The sequence below is a fragment of the Myxine glutinosa genome, chromosome 2, assembly GCF_964187855.1.
Source record: "Myxine glutinosa chromosome 2, kmMyxGlut1.1, whole genome shotgun sequence".
In the NCBI taxonomy this organism is placed as follows: domain Eukaryota; kingdom Metazoa; phylum Chordata; class Myxini; order Myxiniformes; family Myxinidae; genus Myxine; species Myxine glutinosa.
The window spans coordinates 86,633,659-86,646,547 of NC_136262.1; the positions used below are offsets into that span (position 1 = coordinate 86,633,659).

The 12,889-nt window shown below is 46.3% G+C and overlaps 1 protein-coding gene across 13 annotated transcripts in view; it reads left to right on the forward strand.

Annotated features, from left to right (window-relative positions):
• Positions 1–12,889, forward strand: part of LOC137422340 (tight junction protein ZO-1) — a 633,827-nt gene that overhangs the window by 490,278 nt on the left and 130,660 nt on the right. For 8 of the 13 annotated variants that reach the window (XM_078771176.1, XM_078771169.1, XM_078771173.1 and 5 more), the window contains 4 exons: positions 6,601–6,831; positions 7,052–7,873; positions 12,014–12,096; positions 12,370–12,570. In XM_078771176.1, coding sequence (XP_078627302.1) covers positions 6,601–6,831; positions 7,052–7,873; positions 12,014–12,096; positions 12,370–12,570 — 1,337 coding nt within the window. The remainder of the gene's footprint in view (positions 1–6,600; positions 6,832–7,051; positions 7,874–12,013; positions 12,097–12,369; positions 12,571–12,889) is intronic. The other 5 variants (XM_078771170.1, XM_078771174.1, XM_078771179.1 and 2 more) reach the window with 3 other exon arrangements.

Sequence of the window (12,889 nt, forward strand, 5' to 3'; positions counted from 1 at the left end):
GACGAGGTGTAAGTGAGGAGGTCTCGGGGGTACGCGAGGAGGTATAGCGAGGTGAAAAGCGTATGGAGAAAGAGGTGAGAAATGGGACGGCAAAGTTACAAGGGGGCATAGAGGACCTGACGGAGGAGGTGGAACAGCTGACGGAGGGACAAAAAGAACTAACGGAGCAGGTTCAAAGGAACACTGCGGTACTAGGAGGGTTAAAAGCGACACAAAACGACATAAAAAATGACTTAATAGCGACACAGAGGCAATGTCAGATGGTACGTGAGGGACTGACAACGAGGTTGGAAGAGGTGACAGAAGTAATGGAGACGAAGGACCGAGAGGTGAGGACGCACATAGAGACGGTCAAAATAGCCTTAGAGGACGAACTTGAGGAGACGCACCGGGAAATAAAAGAGGTGAAGCAAAAATTAGAGGAAGTGGAAGAAGAGGTGAGTGAAATTAAGAAGAGACGGACAGAAACTAAGAGAGAAATACAGGAGGAGGTGATGGAATATGTACAAGGTCGGTGCTCAACTCATAATGGTGTGCTCACTAACCAAATAAAGAGTTTGCAGGTGGCGGAAGAGGTGCGACGACGAGGTACCTAGGTGAGTGGCGATATACGAGGAAATGTATATGATGTGAGGGGAGCTTCAGTCGGCTTGGGGGTTGCTTTGGATCCGGGTGTTCGTGAGAGGCCGTTGGTGAAGTGTGCGACAGCTACGGTGTGCGAAGGAGGAGGTGTGCGAGAATGTCCGACTCTGGGATGTGTCAGAAAAAAGTGCGCGCCGAAGAGTGAGTGTACTGTCGAGAGTGAGTCGGTAGTAGCGCGTGTGCGAGGGAGCACATGGAAGCGCGTAGTGAGGAGTGTTACAGAGGATGTAACGGGAGAATGCACGCCTGTGGTGAGTGTTACGGAGGAAGTAACGAGAGAGTGTGCGCAAGAGGATGCGCGAGAAAGGTGTGCAACGGACGGGTGCATGAAGAAAGAGTGCGCTGTCAAGAGTGAGGAAGAATGCACACCTGTGGTGAGTGTTACAGAGGGTGTAACAGAAGAGTGTGCGCGAGAAAGGTGTGTAACGGACAGGTGCATGAGGAAAGAGTGCGCTGGCGAGAGTAAGGGTGAGTGCGCTGTCGAGAGTAAGGGTGAGTGCGTTGTCAAGAGTGGTGGTGAAAGTAGTGAGAGTGACACGGAGCGTGAGTTGGTTGTGACAGGTGAGAGAGGATGTACACCTGGAATGGAAGGATGTACACCTGGAATGGTAGAGCGTGTGTGGGAATGCACACTTGAGTTGGTAGTGAGGCACGTGGTTGGGTGTGCGAGTGAGAGCACACCTGTGATTGTCATGGAGGAGGTGACCGAGGAGGAGGCGCGAAGAGGTGTGCGAACGACAAGTGTGTGCCAAGGTGTTCGGTGGTCAGGTGTGTGACCAAGTCCGTGACCGAAAGAACGAGTGCAATAACGAAGTATGCGGGGTGTACGGGCGGCGTTGGAGCATCGAGCTCAGTGAGGGTGAAAGGGGTAGCGTATGCGTGTAAGCATGCAGGTGAGGAATCGACGGTAACCGGGTTAGCAGTTAGAACGACATTTAGCCGAATCGGGCCCTCGGTGCGCGTCGGGCAGCTTTGCGTGCCGCGAGGACCAGCGGGGATCCGAACCACGGCGGGTTCGAAAGGACCGCCGTACGTGATCCACGCTGGGCCGCGTTTGGAACGGCCACGTCCGTGCTCCGCTAGGCGGAACGGGCAGCCCGATAGGAAGGGTCGTCATGGTGACCCCCTTTTGTTGAGGCGTTCCGGCAGGTCGAGATCGGGCCATGGGATGGCTCCGTGCCGAGGTGGTGCGTGGGATCTCGGGCCGGGTAAGCGTCCTTCCCTGCACCGAGTGCCGGACGCATCCAGCCGCCGGCACCAAACAACCCGCATTCATTGCTCGGCTTTACGAAGCCGGGCTGTGGAAGTGAATTGGCGCACCGAGAGGCACTAGTGAGCGGACTGTGATGATGATAATGAGGATAGTGTTTTGGCCCCGAAATTAGAAAAACAAAATTTGATGATTGGCAAAGGATTGGCAGAGTGATGATTGGTAATGGTAGAGTGATTGGCAAATGATTGGCAAATTTTTAATTGGCTGGAATTTGGTGAGCAAAATTGATAGTGGGAAATGCCCGATGTGGTGGGATGGCAACTCTGTCATCCCTCACAGCGGGGGTAAAGGAGCACTAGTTTTATGGGGTGTATGGCAGTGAAAACTAGCCCGGGTGGGTTAGGATATATCGTGTGTAGGGATCTAGAGAGATTGACAATAGGTAACGGTAAGGTTAGGTAGCTACATTGGACAGGTAGCTGGGGACATAGAGAGGGTAGTTGGATAATAATGACGAGGGAGCGCAATAATGTAAGGGGCGACGGGGAAGCGCGAGTTTTAGCAGGGCACCAGGTAGATTAGATGATGCCGAGTGAGTGAGTATTGATATCGGTGAAATGAGGAATTGCTAGGCAATGCTCAGGAGAGATGTGTGTGTGAGCGTGGGAATATCTGTGTGCCTGAGGCAATGGTTTTGAGGATCGAAAGTGTATTGAGCGTGAACAGGAGTGAGGAACAGGTGTGATTGCACAGGTGTGCAACTGAACAGGTGTATGGAGCAGTGTATGAGGGAGTAGTGGTGATTGCGTGTGGTGCTGACCAAATGGTCCAGGAAGGAAGGAGGGTGCAGGTGGCACCAGGTAAGATTGCACAGGTGTGCAACAACAGGTGAATGGAGGATGGTTGTGTGAAATAAATGGTTGTATGGAATAAATGGTAGTGTGGAATATATGGAGTATTGGAATGGATGGTCGTGGAGTGAGTATGGTGGAAACTATGGAATGGAGTGGATGGTGCGAAGGTGTGAATGGGGGAAGGATGGACCCCCATCACGAATACCCGGGGCGGGTAGTGTAAGTGTTAGGTAGAGGGTATAGGTAAATTGTGGTTGGATATTGGCATCTGTGGTGCGGGTGAGAGAATGGTATTTGGATGGGTGCATTAGTGTTGTGGAAATGGCTGGGCGTGTAGCCTGTTAGTGTGTGTAGTTGGTTTGGGCACTCCACCACTGTGAGGATGTCGGCCAGGTGAGGCCGCAGGTGGGCTCTGGGAGCCGGTAGTTGTGGATGGGGCCCGAGGATCCGGAGGACGGACCCGGGTGCAGTGCCAGAGGGCACCGAGTGGGGTGACAGAGCCAGGAGGGGCCTTCCCCAGTTAGTTAGGTTAGGGTGAGGAGCTAGGTAAGCTCGGGTGGCAACTACATTGGTGGAGGTGTGCAGGTGGGTAGACCTGCTGGGAGAGCTACACGTCTCAGCCCAGAAATTGTGCAAGGGCACCGGGAGATGAATCGGGGGAGTGAGACCCCAAATTGAGAAGCACCACAGTTTGGTCAATGGGAATTGGTTTTTAGAACCCATAGTGTAAGTTGGCCAATGGATTGGCAGGGAAAGACCCCGGGTAGTGTAAAAGGTGTTAATGTCATTTAGAGGATAGTTAGGATGAAGATCTCCTCGCACCATCTACATCCACTCACCTGAGGTGACGTAACTCCACACCATGCCATGTTTTATTATTTTTATGTGCAAATGTTTTGGATTGTGAGACGCATCATGACGTGGGTGTGACATTGTGCCTTGATGTTCCATCTCTTCCTCCTTATGAGGGTTGATGATGAATTGGGTGATGGCAAATTTTGGATAGAGGGATTGTGGAGACGAATTTGGTGTCGGGGAAATATGGGGAAGATGTGACGGTAGCGACGGATTTGTAAAGGTGTAGATTTTGTAAATATGGGGTAAGGGCAAGGGTAGAGTAGGTGACAGGGGGGGTGACGTACGGTAGGGACGAGCTTTCTCACTTCGCTCTCCATACGCACTTCGCCTTGCATTGCCTTGTTTGATATGTACCCTTGTGACCTTACCCCTCGCTCATCTGTCTTTCCCCCCCTTTTGTCTCCCACCTGAGGACTGTGCGCCACTGGGTGTTGAGGGGAGCGTGCGGAGGTCGTCTTGTGTGCCAGGACCCTCTCAACCAGCATGCATTGCATTGATGTACCACTTTATGGATCGCTGTTCTGCGGCCAAGTACCACTTGATGGACCCCAGGTTCTGGGGCAGGGCACCTCTGTTGGAGACCGGCCATAGTGGCCAGGGAATCTTGCTTGCGGACCTCGGTAAGGTGGCACCTATGCCAAACAGGTGGACCACCCTTAGTTGGCCCCTGTGGCCCTAAATAAAAATGGACACGGTTTGTGCTTTTTATATGTCCAAGTAGGCCGCATGAAGCAAGAAGACATCGGGAAGAACATCGGCCCAGCAGACAAGAAGAAGACCACCACCAGTTGTTTTTTTGTGTGTTTATTGCAAACAGTAATGACTGTGCACTGGTTGGTGCGTTTGGGTGCTTTTGGGTGCTTTGGTGTTATTGGTACTGGTGCATCGATGCAATGCGTGCTGTCTCCTCCCTCCCAACAGGAATTTCCTTCTCTTTGTTTCCCTAAAAAGAAAAGAAAAAAAAAACACAGGTCCTGGGTTGCGTTGTAAATAAGAAAGAACATCACTGTAAATAATGCTCCCCACCGTAAATGTATAGCTTGAAAACAATTCCGTAATTCGGTTATCCTGTGGGTGCAAATCTGTTAGGCAGGGTGCAATGCAGCAGGGGGACATATTTATTTGTGTTTTAAAATTGTCACACTCAGGGTCAGGTTAATTGTAGAGGGAATTACACCTACGTGTCACACTAAGTTAAAGTTTTGTAGGCCCGAGGACGGGCCTGAAGAAAGGAGGGTGCAGTGTAACGAATTTGAGAAGTGTAACGGATTTGAGAAATGTAACAATTTTGAGAAAGGGTAACGAATGTGAAAAGTATGGTTTTGTTGTGTGTAACTGACCCTCGTAATGTAAAGAATAGTCGCAGCTCGTCCTCTTAGTTAATTCCATAAACCTACACACAGGACACGATATATCCTTTTAAATAGTTAGTCCCTTATTCTCTGTGTAGGCTAAGGATGTGTTTCCCACTAGTTTGACTCTTCATTGCACCGAATTAAATAAGAGTAGGCCCTCCGACGCCCCATGGCAGCTTCCAAGTGCCAGGTTTGCACTTTGCTGCAATTGCCTCTTTAGGCACTTTACTGCATTTCCATCTGCCGTCCACTGTGCTGCATTTGACTCCATTACGCACGAGGTAACGCCGAAGAAGAAAGGCGGGTCTCCACCTCGTCATAGAGGGGAGGAGTAAGTCAGCCCTGCTCATCCAACCCAGAACGAGGGGTTTGGCTTGAGAGGGCGGAGAGAGAACGTTTGGGGAAGGTTCGAAAAGGGTAAAGGGCGGGGCCTATATAACCCGCCGCGGGACGCTCCCAAGGAGATACGAGATGAGCTTTTACGGAGATGGGTCCAGGAGATGCGCTGGAGACGAGCAGGTGTGACCGAGCCGCCGTGAAACGTGCCGCGCTGCAGGAAAAGCGGACCGGAGCAACGCAAGGAGCGCACGAGGCAGCAGTACAGAGAAATGAACTTCGCCCGCGCAGTTTGGGACCAAAGCTCGGCTTCTTGACGGCGGTGCCTTCTGGCCCGACCGTGCCCAGTACCCGCTGAACCTTCCTTGCCTCTAAAAGCCACCCATCTCCAAGCCATTCATTCCTGCCTGCATTTCCCCGTGTAAGTGTGATCGTCCGTCTGTCTTTAACGTTGTCCTGGGGTTTATTAATTAAGCTTGTATAGGTAAGCTAAAGATTTCACTGTGTGCCTGCTCCTTCCATTTTCTGTATATAACCAACTGCTCTCTTTGCTTTGGCTTATGAAAATAATTAATAAAACCTGTCATTCCTCCGTACGCCTTCTTCTTCTTCCTCTTTGCATTCGTTCGCTTTAGAGTTTTCCACATTGAATAGCTGTGGCGCGATACGGCCAACGTCTGGGTGAATCGGGTGAGTCGGGAAAAACTGTTAGGTCGCGGGGCCTCCGCTCGGCAAATATAACATCCTTAACCGCGAACCGTAACAATATATATATATACATACATATACACATACATACATATAACCATTTTTTGTTAACACGGTTCGGAATTGAATCCTTAATCTGAGGAGGAAGCAAAACTTACCTGTTAACCCTTTTACACATTTTTTTTTCTTTCCTTCCAGATTTTTTTTTTTTTTTTGATTTTTTTTTTTGTTGTTGTTGCAAGATCTCTTGTTTCAATGTGATAGTCCTCAATAACATTGATATTTACTCTGTCAAAGTTTTTGGGTGTGACTCCAGATGTCCTGGTTCCAGGATGTTTATGATCCACACCTACCAGCAGGTATACACAGTTTTTTGTCATTAGGTTTTCATCAGGAAACCATGTTCCAAGTATTTGATGAAGTTGGAGAAATGTAACTATTCTGAAGTCAAAAACTGTGTAAATATGCAACGGCATTATTGCCTGATATCTTGATTCCAGTGCACATTTGTACAACTATAGTGACAGTTATCTGGTGGATAAGTAGCATCATCAATGTAACAAGCATTACTTTGCTGAGATAGTAGTTGTGGATTTGACAGTAATGGACTAATCTGTGGTATTCCTGTTGCCAGCAGGGTGTGATGTGCCTCACAAGAGGTCCGCAGGCCCTCTGCTCCACAATAGGCATGAGCCGGGCCTCGAGTGCTGAGCTATTATGTGAGCACAGCTTACCACTTCGTCTCCAGCCCCAATTGGTCCAGATGGGGTCCTGTCAAGGCAGGCCTCAGCTTCCACGTGCTGTAAGCTCTGATGGCCTGGGTTCTCAGGCCCTTCCTTTGGGTTCCTTAATCCATCAAACACAGGTGTCATTTTTTTGCTCACAGAACAAAAATTTGTTTGAATGTGTGAAATATTTTGTGTTCAATTCAACCTTTTAATGAATAATTTACTTATGTTTATCATAAAATCTCAAAATCTGCTTCATATGGTCTTAAGCATTTTCTGGGCCACTGAATGTGTTAGAGGCAGGCTCGCTGTAGCCCAGATGCCAACCATGTTGTTCCTTCCGGCTTTGCACAACAGGACTTGCAGCATTACTTACTGCCTGTGCAATCGCGTTTGAACCAGCCGCCAGAGCCTGGACAGCTACCTTTTGAAAGCCTGCAGCCTCATGCTCGTGTTTATGGCCACCCAACGCAGCATAGTCGCATGTCTCAGCAGAGACATGATCCAGAAGCATCTCACATGACTCACCCACGATCCCCTCATGGTCCAAGTCAACTGCCTTTTGGATCGGACCCACAGCAACTTTTGGGTGGCAAAATGGCTGATACGGAGGTTCACAACCAAAGCTATGATCCCTCACCACTAAACAGCTACCAGCATGGCCGCCCACAAGGTTTTGAAAGACAGTTGGTGCCAGATTATAATTCCAACCACCATGGGGTGAACTACAGCCATCCTATCCATCTTCAACGGTCTGTTGGAAACTATGCACAACCAGTATACAATACCACACCCTCTCCTGGCCTTGACGTGCCCTGCCTTGGGCAGTATGGCTCCCCTTGTTCAGAGACCTACGAGACAAGGTCAGCAAGGACCCCAGAGATACAGTTCCGTTATGCCTATAATGGGCAGCCCAAAACACCTAGTCCCACAAAGCCAGGCACTTCCCGACACAAGCTGCTGACCAGTCGCTCATTTGAGCAGCCATCTGCCACCAGAGCCACGAGTTGGGGGCTCAGGCATCCTGTCGACTCCCCCCCAGGGGACGAGGATGCTGAGGTCTGTGACGAACAGAATAAATCGACATCGGTGCTGAGCAAGATCAAGTTGTTTGAAAGCCTTGACAGCCGCGTAAGGCGAGGTCGGGCGCACACTCTGCAAGAGGCCCAGCAGGCCCAGGTATTTTTTCGACCCCTGAGATCTTTTGCCCAACAACCTGCCATAACCCACAACACTTTGTCTCTGCATTGAGTACATGCAGTAAAGCCAAACCAAGGGCTGTTATTATTATTATAGTGGCTTCAAAGGGCACTGCACATCTGAGGGTGAGCAATGGAGAGGTTTTATTTTTTGTTTGGTATGGCACGTGAAAGGGCCACTCAAATGTGAACCCTGCAGATGCTGCTGAAAGTATTTGACATTTCTGAATCTATCTTTTCAATTTCTGTTTGCCTTTCTTTGTTAGTCTTGTAATATTGCCACTTTTAGGTCTGTAACGTTGTAGATAGACTTGAATGGCCTCAATAGTGTCAGGCCCATAACTTGTTTCAGTTTACATTTTTTTAATGGGCATTTCCAGAATTTTCTCTCAGTATGGAATTGGAATTCTCTACAGTCTAGACAGTGAAAGCATGTAGCTAGCTTTTGTAGAAGATCAGAACTTGCCCACACACACTGTGGTTTCTGTAACCGAAGTATGAAGCATGTTCTCTCTTTTTTTGGCAATATCATTGAATCCTTTTTCCCTCCTTGCTGAAGTGCCATTTAACAAGACTGACCATACCAAAAACCTCTGTCATGGTCGATTCATCATTTCTGACATGAACATTGTGATTTCTGTCACGTACGTAGAGTAATGTCGTGATCACAAAGGCCTAATAGGTGTCTCCTTTGCCTGCTACTCAGGGCTTCGCTGCCCTTTGTTTACAAATTTCTCCAGGCCAAGATTTTGGCCTTGCAATTAAATTTATTGGAATGTCCAAACTGTTCATTTTGGAAAGGCCAATGTACAGAGTGAAAAGGATCGCTGGTTTTCATCTATAACGTATACGCCCGCTCATCGGGATAGTAGAAATGCACTGAAGCACCTTCAAATGATAACGCGCATAATTTGAGCATTGCATGTTATCATTGAATGCATGAACAATATCTGTAAAGTGCCATGTAGTATAAGATAGGTTAGTTTTAAAATTAAATAAACTGTGCTCATCAAATTGTCAAAGGTCACTATTATTTCCTGTCAGGTTGGAAAGAAACAGGTGATATATTGTGGTTTCATTGTCTTTTGTCTTTATTGAATGTTTTTGAATACTCATCTTAAAGTTGAAATGTTGGGGAGAAATAATGAAATGCTGTGATTGCAAAACTTCGTATGAACATTTTGTGCATCTTTGCATGTTCTGCGCCTGAACAAATCAATGCTTGTGTGGACCTCACGGCTGCTCCAAATTTGTCTTGTGGAGCCAAAAAGTTCTCACCGAACGATTCGGAAAGTTAGCGTGTCGCTACTTTTGATCCTTCTTGTACATGCTGTTACTTTTTGTTGTTTCTGACAAAGTTTCCAATGGTGTCATACTCAGGACCTTAGGATATCTTCATTTTGCTGCTGTATTTCTCCTTGACCCCTGGCCTAGAAACTGCTTTTGCAGAACCAACGCTTTTTAACACAGAGTGCGGCACGTTGGTTTGGGGATTTCTCCTATGATTTTGTCACGTGCATCATTATTGTCAGAAATAAAGAGTCAGCCTTTCATATAAATATACGAATGTCCACGACCCCATTGTCACCGGCCAGAGTCTCAACTTAACTCGTGCAATTGTCCTGGGTAAAATTACTTTTAGCGGTTTGTTCCTACCGAGTTTGCTTATTTTGAGCCTTTCTTCACTTCGGCACTTTGAGAACATCACTTGCTGTTGTGATCCATTATGATTTACAAACAACTATATGGGATTGTAGAAAATAGTTGGAAGCAGTTGTTGAAAAAAATCGTCTTGTACTTTGTTTCATGTAAGAAAAATGAGTTTTAACAAAAAAATTATTGATGACACAACTATGCCGAGCGTGCGCTTGATGGAAAAAGCGACTTGATGTTCGAGTTTTTCATGCAACTTAACCGGGGAGCACGTTCCGATAACAAAGTGGGTCAGATGGGATCGCAAAGCTTCCCGAACATTGGACTCTCCGAGAATGAAAGCACTGCCATAAACCCGTAAATGTACTCGCCAATCAATGGGATCGATACCAGTGATTCAACAATTTCTTCTCTCATTGCACCACCAATCACAGGATTGATGACCAGCTCGCAAACACTGACCGTACACATGCGGACACTCGTTTGCATTCCACTCGTGAAAATCCAGGAAAAGGAGATAAGGCGGCGACATGTTAGATTGGTTTGTAGTGTTCTAATAGCATTCGCAGGGTTCGATTCCCAGTGCATTCAAACCTGATCAAACATGATTTTTAAATAACTGACGTTCTGTTGCTGTGCCAGAATAAAGTGTCTCGGTCTGAAATACGCCCGTCCTTCGAAAGGGATGTTCAACCATCTGTCCCATTTGCAATGATGTGTAAGATAATAAGAATACATGCTTTCTTTCCAAAGAATAGCCTCTGGTTATATCCCATGGGCCCTATGATTATAATGAGTAAAAGTAAGATATGTGACATAATGCTTGATTTTCTGGTGGACAGGGCTTATGTTTTCACCCCTATCTATTTGTTTGTATGTGAGCAATATATCTCAAAAAGTTGTCGATGGATTCGGACGAAACTTGGTGGACAGGTTGGGTGTGTGACAAGGACGAATTGATTCGATTTTTGTGAAGATCCAAGTCCGGATCCGGATACAAGAATTTTTAAGTGATTCGTCACCATTGAAGATAGAGCCAAAAACGATACACAGCACATATGTCAAAAATTTATGGACGAGTTATAACAAAACTAGGTGGATGAGTTGGGTAGGTGACAAGAACAAGGCAATTCGATTTTGGTTTAAGTCCAGATCCAGACCAGACCTATCAGTGGGATACAAAACATAAACTGTTCAGCCTGGTGAAGGTGTGCACTAGTTCTTGTATGTGTACACATTATTAAATAGAATGCTATTTTTAATTACTTTTATCGAATATTGTAAGGAATGATTAGGGCTAAAAATAAAACCATGCTGGGAAAAACATCCTCCTAAGGAGTTTAAAAGCCCAGGTCAAGAATGTGAAAAATATATCGATGAGACTTAATGTGAAGGTGACAGGAAAACCAATTGGTTGTTGAAGCGACCGCTGAAATTATAAGACATTTCGTTTAATTTGAAAGATTTTCTGCCCGGTCTCCAGAAGAAGTAATGCACCTCGGCGCTTGAAGTTGATGAAAGTGCAGCATTAATAATTGATTCTGCAGGAACTCGAAACACACGTCAAGAGCCATTTCTACCTAAAGACTGGACTCTTCGTAATGACAGTTTAAAGAGCGTAGTCAGCTGTATGAGAAAGAGCAACTCCTTTGTGCTCGACTTAAATATACCGACGAAGAGTCCTGCATCAAACATGCAAAACGCTCATCATCCGTGCTGCTTCATCATAAGAGTACAACATTTACATCACCTACATTTATGAAACAGGCCCATCTGCTGTGCCTTCTACCTGAATACGTAACCAGAAACCTTTTTGTTTTAAAAAAAAACCTCTATCTTATTGTCGGTGTAATTGGAAACTACTTCAGCATTTACCAACTTCAGTTGATAAACTGCACGTTATGAGCTTTCCATCTGAACACACACCTCATGATGCTAGAATCCAAGATTTAAATGGTGTCCATGTGATTCAATAGTGTCGTTTGGGAAAAGTATGCGAGTTATCTCCAGCACCCTTAACAAATACCAAATTCCTGCCCAAATTAGCTTCAGTTGAATGGCAGGCCTTGTCGGCCTGTTTGTGAAACACTTGGGCCAAAAACATTTCCAGACCCATCCCACAAGAAGGTGGGATTAATTGGGCCCATTAAAGAAGTTGTAGTCGTAGTAGTTGTCGTAGGTCTCATCATTTTGTCTGACATGTAATATATGTGTAAGCCTCAACATGAGCCTTGCAGACACTGCAAAAAACCTTTGATGACCATAGCAAGTCTTACTTAGATATTGAAGGAGGTCCACACAACTGTTTACGCACGCGTAAGTAATAAAATATGTAGAACACCTTATTTTTTTTATTTTTTGTTGACTTTTTGTGAAAAGTTAAGGGTTAACAACATTGGCTAATAATAGTGTTCCTGTAAAGTACAGTATTGGTTTCTGATTGTTGAGTGTGTTTGTGCTGTTGCAGGTGGAGGTTGGTCAAAAGCACAATGAGACGTCTGTTAAAGCAAAAGAGCCACAGAGCAGAGATTTCCAGCCACAAAGCCCCAGGTACTTGCCCTCGAGGCCTTGTTGCATTGTTTTAGTGTAGCTGGATGTTTCCATGGTATTGGCAACCACTAGTATAGTGTCGCATGTGTTTGTCTTTGGTAAACTGTTATAGAAAGTTCAGCTATCAAAATAATATTCACAGTAACTTGTCTGAAAATTATTCTGTGAAATATAGTTACGTAGTGAAGAATCATTAATTTTGAAAAACACGTGCATGCGAGTTAGTGCATGAATCGACTAACTATTCTTATGTGATTTATAACAACTTTACAGGGAACAAGAGATGCCAAGGCCTCAGGTGGTGGAGATGCCTCAGCACATCACCAGAATGGTATCGGACGAAGCAGAGTCTGATACACAGCGGAGTCGGACAGTGGAGAACAAGGGAGCACATAGCATCACACCTCCAGCACAGGCCACAATAATGTACCTTGAGCCACCAAACCCAGCACCAATTGCCAGCACCGGATGCAGGTACTACACCATGAATCCAACGATCTCAGGTTGGACATACCACGGCAGCCTCGCACACTTTGCAGTGCTAACCAGTGCAAGACCTTTCTTGGCTCCAAATCTCGCAAAGCGGTGTACAGCATGAGATAAGACCTACCCAGTAGCTTCATTAAACTAGAGGTGTGTAGGCTTAGATCAACACAAAACATGATATGAAAGTGGAAGAGACTGCTCAAAAGTATTAGCGAGCAACAAACCGTGCTTTAAGTTACAGCGAGAGATAGAAATACACGTACAAGTACCATGGGGGTGCACATCGCAGGATAGTGTATAACTCTCC